Source organism: Peromyscus californicus, unplaced genomic scaffold, assembly GCF_007827085.1.
Source record: "Peromyscus californicus insignis strain IS unplaced genomic scaffold, ASM782708v3 Scaffold_6__1_contigs__length_162567912, whole genome shotgun sequence".
Lineage (NCBI taxonomy): Eukaryota > Metazoa > Chordata > Mammalia > Rodentia > Cricetidae > Peromyscus > Peromyscus californicus.
The window spans coordinates 84,913,668-84,931,451 of NW_026294584.1; the positions used below are offsets into that span (position 1 = coordinate 84,913,668).

Below are 17,784 nucleotides of genomic sequence, written 5' to 3' on the forward strand. Positions count from 1 at the left end.
CTATGATTACAACAAACTTACAATGGAAATGAATCTTACTGAACCAGGGAAGACTGCAGCTAGAAGACAGAGTTCTGGAAGAGACTTGGTTCCCCCTTTTGAAGAGAGTGGACTTGTTACACCAGGTTCAGTGGGATGATGGTGAGTGTGGTCTGTACCATGAGGACTGTCAATGAACTAAGCAGAGACTTGGATATCTTTAAGGGTGGCATGCTGATCAGAAGCCTGGGGACTTCTTGTTTTCTACTTTTACAGTGATTGTAGCTCTAAGGCTGGTGGTTTTGACTGAGTAGATAGATATGTGTTAATGCTGCTCTCTACTGTTAAGATGGCCAAAATGAAGACAGAGATGAGTCAAAACTGTTTTGGAGTCTATGTGATCAGTGATCAGTGCCAAATACTAGTGTGCTTAGAAAAATAATGCCTTTTGAAAAGCCAAGACTCAGTCTATTCTTTCCTTCTGATGGTCAGAGACATAATGATAAATAATGTCCATACAGTCAGACACATGTACACATATGCTTTTATTCATACCATCATGAAATAAATGGGAAAGTGTTAAACACAGGTGGAAAAGTGTCTAAAGTATATGAGATTTTATGAGCACATTTACTCCATATTCATAGATACTACATACTCCTTGTTCTGCGGTGAGGATACAAATAGCTAAAATAATGTAGAAATTACTCATGGTAACAATGGTTTCAAATCACTTAATTAAAAAGCCATAATATATCCAATTGTAGAATAACCTATTTAGTTTTAGAAGCTAAATGTCATAGTGTGATGACATTGTTTCCTCTTGTGATTATGTAGCTGCCTTTGAGCTGTAGATTGCTGCTCCCGCCCAGAATCAAGGGAGAGTTATGACACCACACACTATGGTATAGAAAATGGTAAATACTTGGAACTTAAATCAGGTTTCTATTGCAAATGCATTATTTGGGATTCTTAAAAATGGAAAATGTTATGTAGCTGAACAACAGAATATAGCATCTGTAAGTTGAAGACTATGAAATCATAGATGACAGAAAGATATGGATTGTTGTGAGATAAATGTTGATGATTTTTATTGAAAATTACATATAAGTTATTGTAGATTACAAAGCATCTTCATTCTATGATATTTTAGGACGGAAGAATGAATGAGTGAATAATTGTTCTGAAGGTATAAGGTCATGTGGATCATCTGTTCAAACCAGATGATAGATATCCTGGATTTAATTGGCACTCAATTCTTAGTAGCAAGGATAAGATAATGGAGAATAAAGTCATCCTTTAAGCTTTGCTGTTTCATTCCAAAAACTTCTGGGCACTGAATTATCACATAAAGGAGAATCAAAAGAGAAGGTCTCTGCTAAATATTTCTACCATTTCAACTCTAACAGAACATGCTTTGTATAGCCCTCCCTGAGATACTCCATGTAGTATAGCTGATATTTTTAAATACCCAGAAGGGAGACAGATTGTCAAAGTGACGATGGCCCACCAACAATACAGTTTTTTTTCAAATTGAAATATGGATTCTTTCATTATTTTATTGGTAATCTTTGTCATCTCTTTGATTTTGAGTAGGGTGTAAGAATTAGTTTATAAATTATTTTAACAATAATTTTATATGTTGAAATTGTAATATAACCACATAATTTCACCACTTCCTTTTCCTCCATTCAAACACCAACATGTTCCTTCCTTGCTCTTTTTCAGATTCATGGCCCATTTTTCCTTATATTTCTGTAAATACAGCCTTCTCAATCCATATAATATGTTACTTCTCTTTGAAACCAGTAGAGATCATTACAGAAAACCACCATTGATCAAAACGCAGAGATCAGGAGATCATGAGGTAACCAGTCTGAAATGATCCATCTACAACACAATTTCTGATCCTATAGCTCAGGGATCATTTCAGGGTGGGAAAGGGTCGAGGGAATGAGAGCTTAGGGGAGTGGGAGATCCCAGCTGGATCAAGAACAGAGAGGGAGAACAATGAATAAAAGACCATGATAAATGAAGACTACATGAGAATAGGAAGAAGCAAAAGTGCTAGAGAGGTCCCCAGATATCCACAAAGATACCCCCACAATAGACTACTAGCAATGGTCGAGAGACAGCCCTAACTGACCTACTCTGGTGATAGGATGGCCAAACACCCTAACTGTCATGCAAGAAACCTCATCCAATGACTGAGGGAACCGGATGCAGAGATCCATGGCCAGGCCCCAGGTAGAGCTCCAGGAGTCCAATTGGCAAGAAAGAGGAGGGTTTATATGAGTGAGAATTGTTGAGACCAAGGTTGAAAAAAACACAGGGGAGTCTTTGCCCTGGAGGAGAAGGGAATGGGGGGTGAGCTGGGGGGTAGGTGGCGGGGGGGCCAGGGGGGAAAGAGCAAGGGAATCCGTGGCTGATATGAAAAATTAAATTAAATTATAAAATAAAAAAGAGTTAATATGTGAGTAACAGTCCAGTCATCCTTGTTCCACATCTAGTATCCTCCTATGAGTGAGTACATACAATGTTTGTCTTTCTGAGTCTGGGTTACCTCACTCAGGATGATTTTTTCTAGATCCATCCATTTGTCTGCAAACCTCATGATGTCATTGTTTTTCTCTGCTGAGTAGTATTCCATTGTGTATATGTACCACATTGTGTTTATCCATTCTTCAGTTGAAGGGCATCTAGGTTGTTTCCATGTTCTGGCTATTACAAACAATGCTGATATGAACATAGCTGAACAAGTGCTCTTGTGGTGTGGTTGAGCATTCCTTGGGTATATGCTCAAGAGTGGTATAGCTGCATCTTTGGGGAGATGGATTCCCAATTTTCTAAGAAAGCACCATATTGATTTCCAAAGTGGTTGTACAAGCTTGCATTCCCACCAGCAGTGGAGGAGAGTTCCCCTAGCTCCACATCCTCTCCAGCATAAGGTGTCTTCAGTGTTTTTGATCTTAGCCATTCTGACAGGGGTAAGGTGGTATCTCAGAGTTGTTTTGATTTACATTTCCCTAATGACTAGGGATGTTGAGCAATTCCTTAAATGTCTTTCAGCCATTTGAGTTTCCTCTGTTGAGAATTCTCTGTTTAGTTCTATAGCCCATTTCTTAATTGGACTGTTGGGCATTTTGATGTCTAATTTCTTGAGTTCCTTATATATTCTGGATATCAGTCCTCTGTCAGATGTGGGGTTGGTGAAGATCTTTTCCCATTCTGTAGGCTGTCGCTTTGCCTTGTTGACCGCATCCTTTGCTCTACAAAAGCTTCTCAGTTTCAAGAGGTCCCATTGATTGATTGTTTCTTTCACATCACCAGGGAGGCTACCTGGAAAACAGGACCCCAAGAAAGACATGGGGATCGCCCAATGACAGAGAAATGGAATGAGATCTACATGAACAGCCTGGACATGAGTGGGGGTAGTGAAGGGCGAGGGTCGAGGGAAAGAGAGCTTTGGGGAGCAGGAGATCTCAGCTGGATCAACAACAGAGAGGGAGAACAAGGGATAGGAGACCATGGTAAATGAAGACCACATGAGAATAGGAAGAAGCAAAGTGCTAGAGGCCCACAGAAATCCACAAAGATACCCCCACAACAGACTGCTGGCAATGGTCGAGATACAGCCCAAACAGACCTACTCTGGTGATGGGATGGCCAAACACCCTAATTGTCATGCTAGAAACCCCATCCAACTACTGAGGGATCTGGATGCAGAGATCCATGGCTAGGACACGGTGGATCTCTGGGAGTCTAATTAGCGAGAATGAGGAGGTTTTATATGAGAGAGAATCGTTGAGACCAAGGTTGGATAAAGCACAGGGACAAATAGCCAAACAAATGAACTATGAACCAATGGCTGAGGGGTCACCAACTGGATCAGGCCCTCTGAATGGGTGAGACAGTTGATTGGCTTGATCTGTTTGGGAGGCATCCAGGCAGTGGGACTGGGTCCTGTGCTCATTGCATGAGTTGGCTGTTTGAAACCTGGGGCCTATGCAGGATCGCTTGGCTCGGCCTGGGAGGAGGGGACTGGACCTACCTGAACTGAGTCTACCAGGTTGATCTCAGTCTGTGGGGAAGGCTTTGCCCTGGAGGATGTGGGAATGGGGGGTGGGCTGGTGGGAAGTTGATGGGGGTAGGAGGGGGGAGAACAAGGGAATCCGTGGCTGATATGTAGAACTGAATTGTATTGCAAAATAAAAATAAAAAAATTAAAAAAAAACAGTAAAGCTTACAGGAGGACTGTCTTCCTCATTATCTCATCCTAGCTTCTAAGAATTTTGTGCCAATTAAATCCAGGATGTGATCTGGTTTAAACAGTTGATCCACACTGCCTTACATCTTCAGAGCAATTATTCACTCATCTATTCATCCATTCTTGAATATCTCAGAATGAGGAATATACAAGTTACAATAACTTGTATATCATTTTCAATAAAACTCATCAACTTTTATCTCACAACAACCCATGTATTGCTGTCCTCTATGATTTCATGGTCCTTAACTTACTAATGCTACATTCTTTGGTTCAGAATATTTTGCATTTATAGGGCTCCCAAAATAATGCATTTTCAATAGAAACCAGATTCCATGTATTTACAATTTTCAATGCAGTGGCATGTAGTATCACAGCTCTTACTTGATTCTGAGTAGCAGTAGGAATCTGTTATTCAAAGGCATCCACTTGATCAAACGAGGAAACACATACATCAAAGTGTGCCATCCTTCTAAAACTACATAGGATATTCTACAATTGCATATATTTTGGCTTTCTTTTAAATGACTTGGTACCATTGTTACCATAAGTAATTTCTACATTCTACATGACTTTAACTATTTTTAACCTCACTGTAACACAGGGAGTATTTAGTATCTATGAATATGGACTTGATGTGCTCTTGAAAACACATATACTTTAGAAATGTTTCACCTGTGTTTAATACTTTCCCACTGATGTGTCTTTATTCGATGATGGCATGAATTGGAGTATATGTGTACATGTGCCTGACTATGTGGATATTATTCATCATTATGCCTCTAACCACCAGAAGGAAAGACTAGCTCCAATCTTGGCTTTTCAAAGGCATCTTTTCTAAGAACAGTTGTATTTGGTACTGATAACTGTGAATGAAGCTTTTCCTCTAGACTCCAAAATATATATTACCCAACTCTGTCTTCATTTCAGCCATCTTAACAGTAGAGAGCAGCACTAACACATGTCTACTCAGTTAATATCACTGGCTTTACAGCTGCAATCACTATAACACTAGAAAACAAGAAGTCTCCACAATTTTGGTCCACTTGATACCCAGAAAGATCTCCAAGTCTCTTCTTAGATCATTGACAGTGGTCACAGTACTGACTACACCCATCATTATCCCACTGAACCTGGTGTAACTAGAAGAGGAAACCAAGCCTCTTCCAGAATTCTGTCTTCTAGCAATAGTCTTCCCAGATTCAGTAGGATTCATTTCTACAAGAAGTTTGTTGTAGTCATAATACCAAAGCTTATTGGAGGTAAGAGAATTGCCATGAAAATATGATTGGATGTCTCTGGAGATCAGAGGTGACTCAGTAGATAAGTATGTTGTTGCTTTTACAGAAGACCTGGGTTTAATTGTCAATATTCACATAGCAGCCTGCAACCATTCATAACTCTAGTTCTATGGTATCTGAAGCCAACTTTTGACTTTCTTGTGTCCCAAATATTCATATTATACACATACACATATGCATGCACAGATCACAGAAATAAATATATAAATCTAAAAAAGATTAAAAGATTGGCTGTCCTTCAATCTCAGTAGAGACAAAGGTATTATTATTATGATCTTTGTGATTTCATGAATATCCAACACTAATATTAGAGCTGGAACGATGGAGATATCCTTTTCTTAATGCACAATGAGGCTCATTGACTAATGTGCTGATTTGTTTGTTTTATATAGCAGTGAGGATGATTTAGTGCCCTTACTGGTGAAATATAAAAACTGTCCTCACAAATATAGTGGAAGATCTTTCCTTATGAAGGAACAAGTGTAAGACTAATTAACTACTAAAAAAACACAATGAAGGACAGGACTGTTATTTTTCTTGAAGGAAGAGTAGGCATTTACAGAGAATTAACTGCTAAGAAAAGCATACTTACATTTTATTTGAGTTTAGCAATTCTTAGGTCAGCATTTCTCAATATGTGTATATACTCACAGTTTGTTATTTTTCCTAATCATTATTACCCTATGGAAGAAGTCCTTTGTGAAGAGAGAAATAAGGGACTTATTCATAAGGAAGATCTAGAGAAATTCCCATGCTGCCTGGTTTACATTAAATTTATAGGAATATAATTGAAATTTGCTGTAAGATAAAGTAAGTTTTGATCAAACTTATACATGAATTTACAAATTCAGGAGCTGTCACTCTTTAATAATTAATATGAAATTTATTTGAAAAGTGTCCTCACATTTTCCCAGATAATAATATGACATAAGTTAAAGAGAAACAGAGCATGGTGCATATTGAGAATGGTGGTTATTCAGATGAGTGCATCTCCATGAACATCCAGCCCAGGCTTCTTAAATCAAACATGGAGTAGAGTCCTGAAAAAATGATCATTGCTACAAAATTGGTTCCTATGTTTCCATTCATTTCATTGGGAGATTTCTTTTCTATTCTCCTGAGGATGGAGTAGGTGCTTGACTATTGCAGAAATGTCACTGAGTACCCGTGGGTTCCAGAAAACACACTTAGATGTTGGTTTTCTAAGTGTATTGTGCGCATGATCATCTGATTAGAAAGGAATGGCTGAGTTATGTCTCTGCTCTGCAGCTTCCAGGAAAAAAGGAAGCAGATAAGGCTTCTAAAACTTCTCTGAGAATGTTATAACCAGGCATTCTGAACAGGGCTTTATCATAGGAGAAATATGCATGAAATTACTAAGTAGAATATGCCTTGCTGTGTAGATCAAATTAAACCCATCTTCACAGAGATATTGGGTAAAACTTGAGGATAGAAGTATGCACCATGAATGAGAAAAAGAAAAAATGATATTTTCTTTCTTATCAGTATAATGTCTAGAGATAAGTAGATAGTTTTCTGTATTAACCAGGTTTGCCCTAGTGAATGGACCACAAGGTTTTATAAGCCCAAAAACTGCCTAGACTATATCTTGCTATTTACATACTTCATCCTCAGAAACCACAAATGTCTCATGGTTGTTTTAAAGAGATGTACTTATGAGAAGAGCAGTAATTAACCCAAAGCTGAGATTAGAAATCGCTATGGATTTTCAGGTGCACACTTTCAGCTTCCTGCTAATCAGTGTCCAGGTAGGATAGGGGAGAGGATTTGAGCTCAGAAGTCACAATCCTTTTCTCTGGGGAAGTTTGAGTCTAAGATACATTTTTTCACTTTGTTTCTTCTGAATATCAGGTGATATGAAGTTATTTTTGTATTTCTGTCACTACTCAAATCTCTTTCTTTGTATTGCTTTCTCTTGATCATAGTGTCCAATGCAGAAATTGTGCTCACCCAGTCTCCAGCATCCATGGCTGCATCTCAAGGAGGGAAGGTCTCTATGACCTGTAGTGCCAGCTTAAGTATGAGCTCCAGTTACTTGAACTGGTACCAGCAGAAGCCAGGAGGCTCTCCCAAACTCCTGATTTATAGAAGATCCAGCCTGGTTTCTGGAGTCCCAGCTTGCTTCAGTGGCAGTGGGTCTGGGACCTCCTACTCTCTCACAATCAGCAGTATTGCGGTTGAAGTTGTTGCCACATATTACTGTCAGTATTGGAGTAGTGAACGAGTCTCACAGTGATACAGACTAGAACAACAACAACAACAAAAAAAAAAAACGTTTATCTCCCTAGGGCCCTGCTGCTTCCTCCTAGAGATGAAATGTGGTCAAAGGTTTGATGACAGTAATCCACACAGGGTGCTGTATGCATTGCTTTACAAGGCCAGTTGCATGTTTGGGTAACTTAGTGTCTCCAGGATATCACACTGTACTTCAGTGCTACTCTCAAGTTTGGCCAGTGTATTTTATTCTATATTTTGGTTCTGTTTGTTGAAGAAAGGTGTAGCAGGCACATCTAAGCTATTTTACTCGAGATCTCCAGGATCCTTCACACCTGGTTTCTTCCACCTTCACAGATCTCAGGATCTCCTTTGGCAGTTTGTTCTCCTTCAGGACAGTCATTTACTAAAAATAAACTGTCTCTGTCATCCTACTAAAAGTAGAATCCATCTTTCTCTGTCTTCTGATTTTCATTAACAGATCTTTTTTTTCCACTGAAAGTATCCTGTTAATTTATGCTCAAAATGATTTTCTCTATCAAAAAAAAATAATAATTCATTACAGTCATATATTGTGTTACCTTTCAATTCTCATGACAAATAACAGAAACTATCCACTAAAAAAGAAACCAAAAAGGCAATAGAGAACTAATAAATAACCATTAAAAAGTTTCCTTTAAGTTTATTTATTAATTAGTGTTTATTTGTGGTTGTGTGTGTGTGTGTGTATGTGTGTGTGTGTGTGTGTGTGTGTGTGTGTGTGTGTGTAGAAGTCAGGGAACAACATTCTGGAGTCAGTTCTTCCCTTTCATCATGTGGGCCACAGGGACTGAGTTCAGATTGTCTGGATTCCTGGCAAGTGTCTTTGCCTGCTGAGCAATGTCTACCACCCTTAAATTTTTTCTTTTAAATTCTGAAAAAATAAATCAAAGACAACACTAAAGTATACAAAAAGGCTCGTTGCTTAACAGAACTGATTTGTGAATATGATCATTCTACCAAAAACAACTTGTCGATACAATGAAGCCATGATCAACATCTTCATAAATAAAAAAGTTTCCGTATTCATATGGAAACTGAGTATAAAAGAATGATGGTGGAAGGCACTACCATAACTAATCTTAAGTAATATCACAGAGCTAGAATAATAAGCAGTATGAAATTAATACAGAAAAATTCATGAATAATTGAAGCAGATCTGAATACCCAGATTACGTCAAAGCAACTAGAGCCAACTACTTAAAATATAGGAAAACAATCAAACTCACAGACAGAAGAACATAGAAGAAGAGACAGTATCATCAAAAAATGATATTGGGAAAAATGTATGCATATAGAATATGAAACTAGATCCCATCTCTCATCAATTCAAAAATAATTTCCCTAATGTTCAAATACGTCAGTGTAAAACCTGAAACTGAAATATCTGGAATGTATGCAATATGTTATGTTAGGGAGTACGCTAAAGCATGTCGAAGTAGTTAAGAACTCTCTACAAGGACTGGGATTGTGGTGCTTTGAATGAGACTGGCCCATGTAGGCTCATGTATTTGCTGCTTATTTACAAGTTAATTAGCTGTCAGGGTTGTGTTAGGAGGTGTGTAGCCTTGTTGGAGTAGGTGTAGCCTTTTTGGAGGAGGCATGTGATCACAGGTTGGCTTTGAGATTTCAAAAGCTCATGCTAGGCCTACTACTCTCTCTTTCTCCCTGCTGAGGATGGATGTACACTTCTCAGCCCCATGGTTGCCATAATACTCTCTGCCATGATGATAATGGAATAACACTATGAAACTCTGAGCAAGTCCTGAATTAAATGTTTTCTTTTTTATAAGAGTTGCCTTGGTCTTCCTGTCTCTTTACAGCAATGGAAAAGTGAAAAAGACAGTGATCATTCAAGAAATATGGCCAACAATTGACAAGTAGGACCTTCTGAATCTAAAAAGCTTCTGTTCAAAAGGAGAACAGTCATTTGGTTGAAATTCAATCCACAGAATGGGAGAAAGTCTTTGTGTTCTATGTATCTGGCAGATGATTAATATCTAGAATACATGAAGAACTCAAAAAATATCAACAAAACAAATCACCCAATAAATGAGCTATAGATATGAAGGAGTTACATGGAAAAATACTATCAGAAAAACAAACAAAATATATTAAATTAAAATTAGTCTGAAGGGATACACTCCATATAGCTAAAGAAAGCTATTCCTAAACAGCATTACTAAACCCCAGTAACAGGGGTAAATACATCATAAGGATTTGTTGATCAGAGAAGACCCAGGAGTTACCTATTAGAGAGTCCTGTCATTCTTCTCGTTTGCCCACCAGAACTGGAGAATAAGACCGTGTTTCTGATGACATCATGTACTTCTGATGCACAATAGAGAAATCACAGTAAACTACATGCTTCTTGCATGCTGTGTAGCTTTCATAGTACCAGAAAATGCTGTGATGTTTGCTGGGGGAGAGAAGGCATTGATGGTCTTACCCTTTCAGGAATCCTATCATCCCATAGTCTAACCTAACAAACATGATACATGTATGTGTACTACTGTTATGCAACTAAATTGATTGGATTGGATGATCTCTCCAGAGGAGGGAATCCATGCCTAGTACCTTAAACATGGAAAAAAAACTGGCATGGAGAAAAATCACAGGCTCTAAATGGTAATTGATACTGTTATTATAGTGGATTTGTTGTGGGAATCTTAATGGAGTATGGCCCCTGACACCAATGAGAGTAGAGGAGAGGAAATGTTACCCATGGACCAAAGCCAGGTTGGCTCCTGAAAGGCTGTGATTTAATGTCTAGTTTATATTCTCATTTTATACTCTGAAACCACAAGGTGGAGGGAGCAATCAAGCAAGACTTTACAGAAACATGCATGGCAATCAGTAGGTTGTTTAGGGCAATAACCTATTGTTACAGGCATTTCTCCAGGTCATGCTGTTGCAGGTAGCAAGTGAAGTCATGCTTGGAAAATTTGTAGTACAAGCAGTTCTACTAAATACATCAATAAATTGTTGTCAATACTTGGTCTTTTTTTGCATTATTATACTTCAAAATTACAAGTGTCAAACTTACCCCTAAATATGTAGGTTTGTATACATAGATAAATGCTGCATTCAGTCTTAATCAGAAATGCTTCTTTAAAGGGACTTGTGATGACTACAGATTATAGATTCCCAAAATGATATGACTAAGTGACTGGAGACTACTAAGCCTTTAATAAGACATTTATGCCATTCTCTCTATTGCTTAGAAAGACGGGGCCAAGAAATGGGAAGAAAGCCTGTGAAACTTCATCTTCTGTGAAAGACACAGTAATTACAGTCACACCCATCAGGGTAAGAGTGCACTGGGTCTGCTCAAGAATAGACTTGACAATTGTGAATCTTGGATGGAGGAGGGGACTTGAGCTTTTGCACTCACTGTTGAATTATGTGGAAGAGGAAAAAGCATTGTCTTTAGTTGCATACACACTCATAACCCCAATCCTATGTCCATAGATATGGGCCTGAATAAACAAGTCACAACACAAAATGTCATCAAACTGCAAACAGACTGACTTGGATTTGGGAGGAGCTTGATAGGGGTGGGTGGAGATGACAGAATGTGTGGGAGGAGAATATTAAGAGTACATTATATACATATAAAATTGTCAAACATGTTGATCAATTATTTTCTTTAAATAAGTGAAAATAAAAATAAACAAAAGAAACCAAAATGCCCAAACCTGTGCAAAACATTGAAATAAATGCAAAATGTAAATAGTTTTTTAAAAAATTTTATGTGTATGGGTGTTCTGTCTGCATGTACCCCTCATGAGTGCCTGATGCATGTGGAGGCCAGTAGAAAGCTTTTGATAATAAGACAAAGAAGAAAAATTTACAGTATTTTAGGATAGGCCCCCAAATTTTATTAAAGGTGCTTAGAACCCAGAATGTGCTCCACCAAACTGCAATTGTCAAATCTCACTTTGTTCCTGGGGATTCTTTGTCACCTTCCTAAGCCATTTTACTGAAATTTGGCTATATGAGAAGACTCCATGTATGCCTAGTACACAATGTGATGAGTTTAGAGGTCAATGTACAAGTTCATGAAGACAACACTACAGTCAGTGCTGGATTCCAGACCTTAGTTTCAAAGGTTCCCTGTGCTCATATTAATTCTGCTGCTCCCTTACTTATTCATTTTCCTAATGAAACAATAACTCTCCTTTTAATTTAAAGATAATATTCATTGAGACCAGAGATGGTGATGATGGATTTGTTTATCTATTCGCCCCTAAAGCAGTGTGGTTTGGGGCAGTGTGGGTTCAAGGTTACATACAACCAAGATTATCCAGTTAATAGTAACATTATATAAATCAGCCAAAGCTACTTGTGTGAATTTACCTTGAATGGCTTTATTTCTAAGCCACCATCATGGAATTCAAATTTTACAGTCTAGTCATCATTTTAAAATGTTTCCACATTTTTCTTTTATTTATTTAACTCAGTTTGTTTTATATACTAAGGAAACCTGAGCCTTATTTCTTAACAAGAGAAAAGTCTTGATCAACAATATCCCCAGTACTAACCCATGGAGCTCCTAGTGCACACAGCAGCCAGAGACAGCAGCCACTTTCCCAGTACTCCAGCTTCTGTGTCATGTTGCTGTCTTGTCAGCCTGTAGGAAGAGCCTTATCATAGCAACTTCCTCAGGGAATTCTGACTATTTATCTACCAGTCTGTGTGCACCACTGTCTTGTAGTGTACTGTATATGTTTTGATTCAACAGAAATGTTTAAAACCCCCCATTCTACCTCAGAATCACTAAGTCCAGCAAGTACAGCGAAATAACTGCACAGATACTCCTCCATCCCATGAAGTTCATGTCTCTGAACATTAACCATTCATTCACTGGAAAACTGCTGCTTTTTGTTACTCTAAATTTGTGTTAGTCATCTAGGTAGGACACAAAGATGAGAAAATTATTATGTACACTGAGAAAATGTCTCACAACAGGATGTAGAAGGAATATAAGAACCAAAGGACAGCAAGGAGTGATGTGAAACAGAACATTCTGGACATGATCATTGTACCACACTCATGAAATCACTGCCATAGTTACTAGTGTAAGATCTGCAGCAGATTGTGTGGGTCATCATTTCAACTTTCATGGAGGAGATGCTAACTCTTCACTCATTTTTTTTTTTTTTTTGGTTTTTCAAGGCAGGGTTTCTCTGTGTAGCTTTGCGCCTTTCCTGGAACTCACCTGGTAGTCCAGGCTGGCCTCGAACTCACAGAGATCCGCCTGGCCCTGCCTCCCGAGTGATGGGATTAAAGGCGTTCACCACCACCGCCCAGCTAACTCTTCACTCTTGATTGACAGACCACCAACAGTTAATGGTTGCAGGGAAAGGGTATCACATTATCTTTAGCCTTGGAGTCATTGTTAAGCTTAGTGTTCCAGTAAAGAACCCCCAACTCATTCATATGAGCAAACAAAAATAAAGCATTATGGTTGATGGGGAGTGCTGTAGTAGGTAGCCATTCCAGCTTTGATCTGGAAGTTCCAACCCCCATTGAGGCTTCGGTAACTGTCACACCTACAAGGTGGGCCAAGAGAGGATCCTGAAGACCAGAGATCTGGATGTCTTGGCTCTCTTGGTTCCTAGACGCAGGAAGCTGAAGGTAGACAGAGCAGAGTTCTCCAGAGAACACCACCGGACTGCGCTACACCTTCCCCAGACCCTGCAAGCTATCCCTTCATTTGTGAGTTAGCCCACAAAATAAACCTCCCTTTTAACTACGTGGAGTTGCCTTAATAATTTCACCAATAGAGTACAGAGACTAGAGTTTCAATGAGAGAGGAAGGAGGATAATGAGGATGATATTAAAATTAATCATTATTTCCCTTTTTAAATTGACAGAGAAGTAAATACATAAAAATAAAAATGTAAAAAGAATGAACAGCATAGGCAGTATATGGTACACCATTAAATGAATACATACATATAGACTTTCTAGAAAGAGGAGAGAAAGATAAACAAATAGAAAATGTGTTTAATGAAATTCTGTCTGAACATACAAGACTTAGAATTTCAAAAGCACTCAAATTAGTTCAATGGAAAATGCATATCCAAAATATCAAATCCCAGAAAGAAAAAAAAATAAGATATGAAAAAACATATATAAATATTTACATACATATGGGGGGCAAAGGCAATCTTATTAGACTGAAATTAATTTCTTTTTTTTTGTTTTTGTTTTTGTTTTTCGAGACAGGGTTTCTCTGTGTAGCTTTGCACCTTTCCTGGAACTCGCTTTGGAGACCAGGCTGGCCTCGAACTCACAGAGATCTGCCTGCCTCTGCCTCCTGAGTGCTGGGATTAAAGGCATGCGCCACTACCGCCCTGCTAAAGAGTGACCCACGCCTATGATAGGAGGGGGTTAATTTCTTAATAAAAAGCTAGCAGTAAGGAGATAATTGGGTAATGTAGGCAAAGTTCTAGCAAGAAACAACATCAAAATGTTCCCTTCAAAACAAAATATAAAATGACCAGAAAATGTCAAAAGTGAAGGAAAAGTAACCACACTCTGCAAACAAAAGAAAGGTAATTTAACCTAAGAATATGTATACATTAAATTTATTAAAATTCACAAAAGTGAAGGAGAAAAAAATTTATTCTCAACACATAAAAACACCAAACCATAAATATTTGGAACATGGAAAAAATATTCAAAACAACCAGAAAACACTAGCATAAATAAGTTCTTACACATCAATAACAGTACATATAATTGGAAGAAATCGTGCACTCAAATAGTAAGAACATCTGGATGGAGAAAACAGAACAGTTTGTCAGAAAAGAAATGTTTCATGAGTAAAGCTTAGACTGAAGATCAGTGAACATACTTTGAATAAATAGAAAACAAAATGGAGTAGAGTATGCAATATTTAAATTAATAACATGGAATTTAAATGAAAACCATAAGATGTGGCAAAAATAAAATGATTATATCATGTGGTGGTTTGAATGAGAATGGCCCCATAGGATCATAGATTTGAATGCTTAGTCATCAGGGAGTGGCACTATTTGAAAGGATTAGAAAATATGGCCTTGTGGGAGGAATCATGACTGAAATTGGGCTTTGAGGTTTCTGAAAGTCCAAATCAGGCCAAGTGGATTGTTCATCTTGCTGCCTACAGATCTGTATGTAGAATTCTCAGCTACTTGTCCAGCACCATGTCTGCCTGTATGCCACCATTCTTCCCACCGTAACAAACGACTAACCCTCTGAAACTCTGAACAAACACTGTTTGAATGCTTTTTTTTTTTAAACAAGAGTTTCCATGATCATGGTGTCTCCTCATAGCAATAGAACAGTGACTAAGAAATATAGTAAAGGGCACAGTTTAATAGAGGAATATGTCTCAGTTTCTGACCGCTTTAATGATAATTTTGAGTCAGGAAGGCAGACAAGTCCTGTAGAAACAAAATAGGTTTTCATTCAGCTTTAACCACATTATTCCTGGTTGAAGAGAAGGGATATGTTCATCATTTGCCTGAGACAAATGCAATATCATTATTATTGCAGCTAATGAGGCCAGAAATGCATGACCAGTGAGGTGTAGCCATGGTACTCATGCTCCAAGGCCCTCAGCTGCAACAAATAATGAGGAGTTCCTCAGCACTTCTCTCTCGCAGAGAAATAACAGGTTTGGCAGGTGGGCCACCCCAAGCAAAAATGTTTTTGTTAGAGTCTGAATCACTGTGGGAGGAACATGTGAACCTTGGAAGCAGTAATATACTCCCAAATCCTCAGGCTCCACTCTGCTGATCTTGAGTGTGAAATCTGTGCCTGACCCACTGCCACTGAACCTGTCTGGGACTCCAGAATATCTGTTGGAAACCTGGTATATCAGAAGCTGTGGAGACTGGCCTGTCTTCTGTAGGTACCAGTGCAAATAGGTGTTTCCATCACTATGTACAACACTCTGACTAGACCTGCAAGAGATGGAGGCTTTATCTCCAAGGCTGACAGGCAGGGAGAGTGGAGTTTGAGTCATCACAACATCCCCTCTGGAAGCTGAAATACAAACAGAGAAGAACAAAATCATGGACAAACTAGGTTGATTTTTTAAAAAATTCATTTCAGTTTAGATGTTTATATTACATAAATTGCTTTATACACTAAAATTTGCTTTTAAACAGAACAAATGAACTAACAGCCCTAAGGGGGTTCTAGCTGTTATTTAGACCATCCCAGTCCATCTGTGTCATAATCTTCATTGTAATACAGATTCCTTCCCATCTGGGTCATTCCTCTCACAGATGTAAATCTCACAGGCCCCATTCTGAAGGATAACATCCATCTTCCTACATGGACAGAACCCATGTGATCAGCAGTGAGACTCAGGACTCATCCCCACTACCCATCCTCCTTCCTCACTGTTCTTACCAGGAATCCTGAACACCAGGAGCACCAACACCATAATAGGAAACTTCATTTTGAGGAGGCAGTCTGAGGAGACTGATCAGTCACTGCAAGAGGACTACTTTTAACTCAGACTGAGAAGGGTGGGTCCTCCCTAGGGAGCAATATGCAAAGGTCTGGGTTAGTGCTGCAGTATAGGCAGAGGAAAGAGTTATGAGGATTTTCATGATGGCCCCTCCTTCTTCACCAGAGTCAGAACAAAAGGAGAAAAAGGAGAAAAGTTGTTTCTGGTCCAAGAAAGGCCTCCTGGTGCTTATCTGATGAAGGAGGGTGAAGACAGTACACTGGTCTCCACGGTCCAGCATAAGGACCCAGAGGCATGAATAACAGAAATTCATGTTCTCCGTGTGTAGGGGGCTTGAAAGTCCGAGATCGAGTACCAGGAGATATTCATTTCACCCTGTCTTTCAGAATGTACTTCTAGTTGGCCACTTCCATGTCTGGCTCCCACACAACTTTTCCTGAAACGATTTTTTGAGCATGTATTCTTCTTTCAAAACATTATTTCCTAACAGTAAACCATCTTTCTGAAAGTACAGTTTATCTCATTTTGTAAATTTAATTTATATTTTGTCATGCTGTTATGACAGGGATATAGAGGTGGCTTTTGCTAAACACATTGAATTTTCACTTATACATTCAGGAGCCCAAAATGTGTTACTGTTAACAAGATAAATCTGTACTTTTGTTTTATGTAGATCTTTTTAGATTTTCTTCAGAGTTCTGCTCAATTTTGCATATAAGCATGTCAATCAGTAGAGGATTATATGTTAAATCCAGTAGCACAAGGCTGATTGGTCTTCAATTTGCTTAACCTATTTTTTTTCCACTTTAGGAATGATGAAACTACTAGGATATTTTATTGTTGTCTTTGTTAGGGTTCTTAACTGCCGTGAAGAGACACCATGACCATGGCAACTCTTGTAAAAAAAAAAAAAACATTTAATAGAGGTGGCTTGCCTACAGTTTCAATGGTTCAGTGCATTATGATCAAGAAGGGGAGCATGGCAGTAGGCAGGTTGATGTGGTGGGGGAGCTGAGAATGCTAAATCTTGCAGGCAACAGGAAGTCAACTGACAGACACACTGTGTGGTATCCTGAGTATGATACCTCCAAACCCAAACCCACAATGACACACTTCCTCCAACAATGCCATATGCCCTCCAAAAAAGCCACACCTCCTAATATTCCCACTCTATATGAGATTATGGGGGCCAATTACTTTCAAACTAGGATAATTGTTATCCTTTACACAGTTTGTTCCTGATTCTGAAAATGCTTCTTAAGTCTTCATTGCCACTTTAACACCCTGGTCATCTTGGACTTTAGAAATAATTAACCTTTCACGAAGATCAACTCATGATGGAAAAATGTCAACTCTAAGAAGGAGAAATTGCCTGATCTTGGAATGTGAGGATGCCCATGAAGTTCCTGAGCAATTATGAGCACTCATCTCATCACAGACAAATACATCTACATATGATGACAGCAATGGTTTTCCTAGAGTCCAGAATT

At 38.6% G+C, this 17,784-nt stretch overlaps 1 gene segment (V, D, J or C); it reads right to left on the reverse strand.

Moving 5' to 3' along the window:
* Positions 1 to 15,415: 15,415 nt before the first annotated feature.
* On the reverse strand, positions 15,416 to 16,282 carry LOC128099645 (Ig kappa chain V-II region 26-10-like). The segment is given in 2 exon segments: positions 15,416 to 15,861; positions 16,234 to 16,282. Coding segments are annotated over 2 exon segments (495 nt in total).
* Positions 16,283 to 17,784: the final 1,502 nt, after the last annotated feature.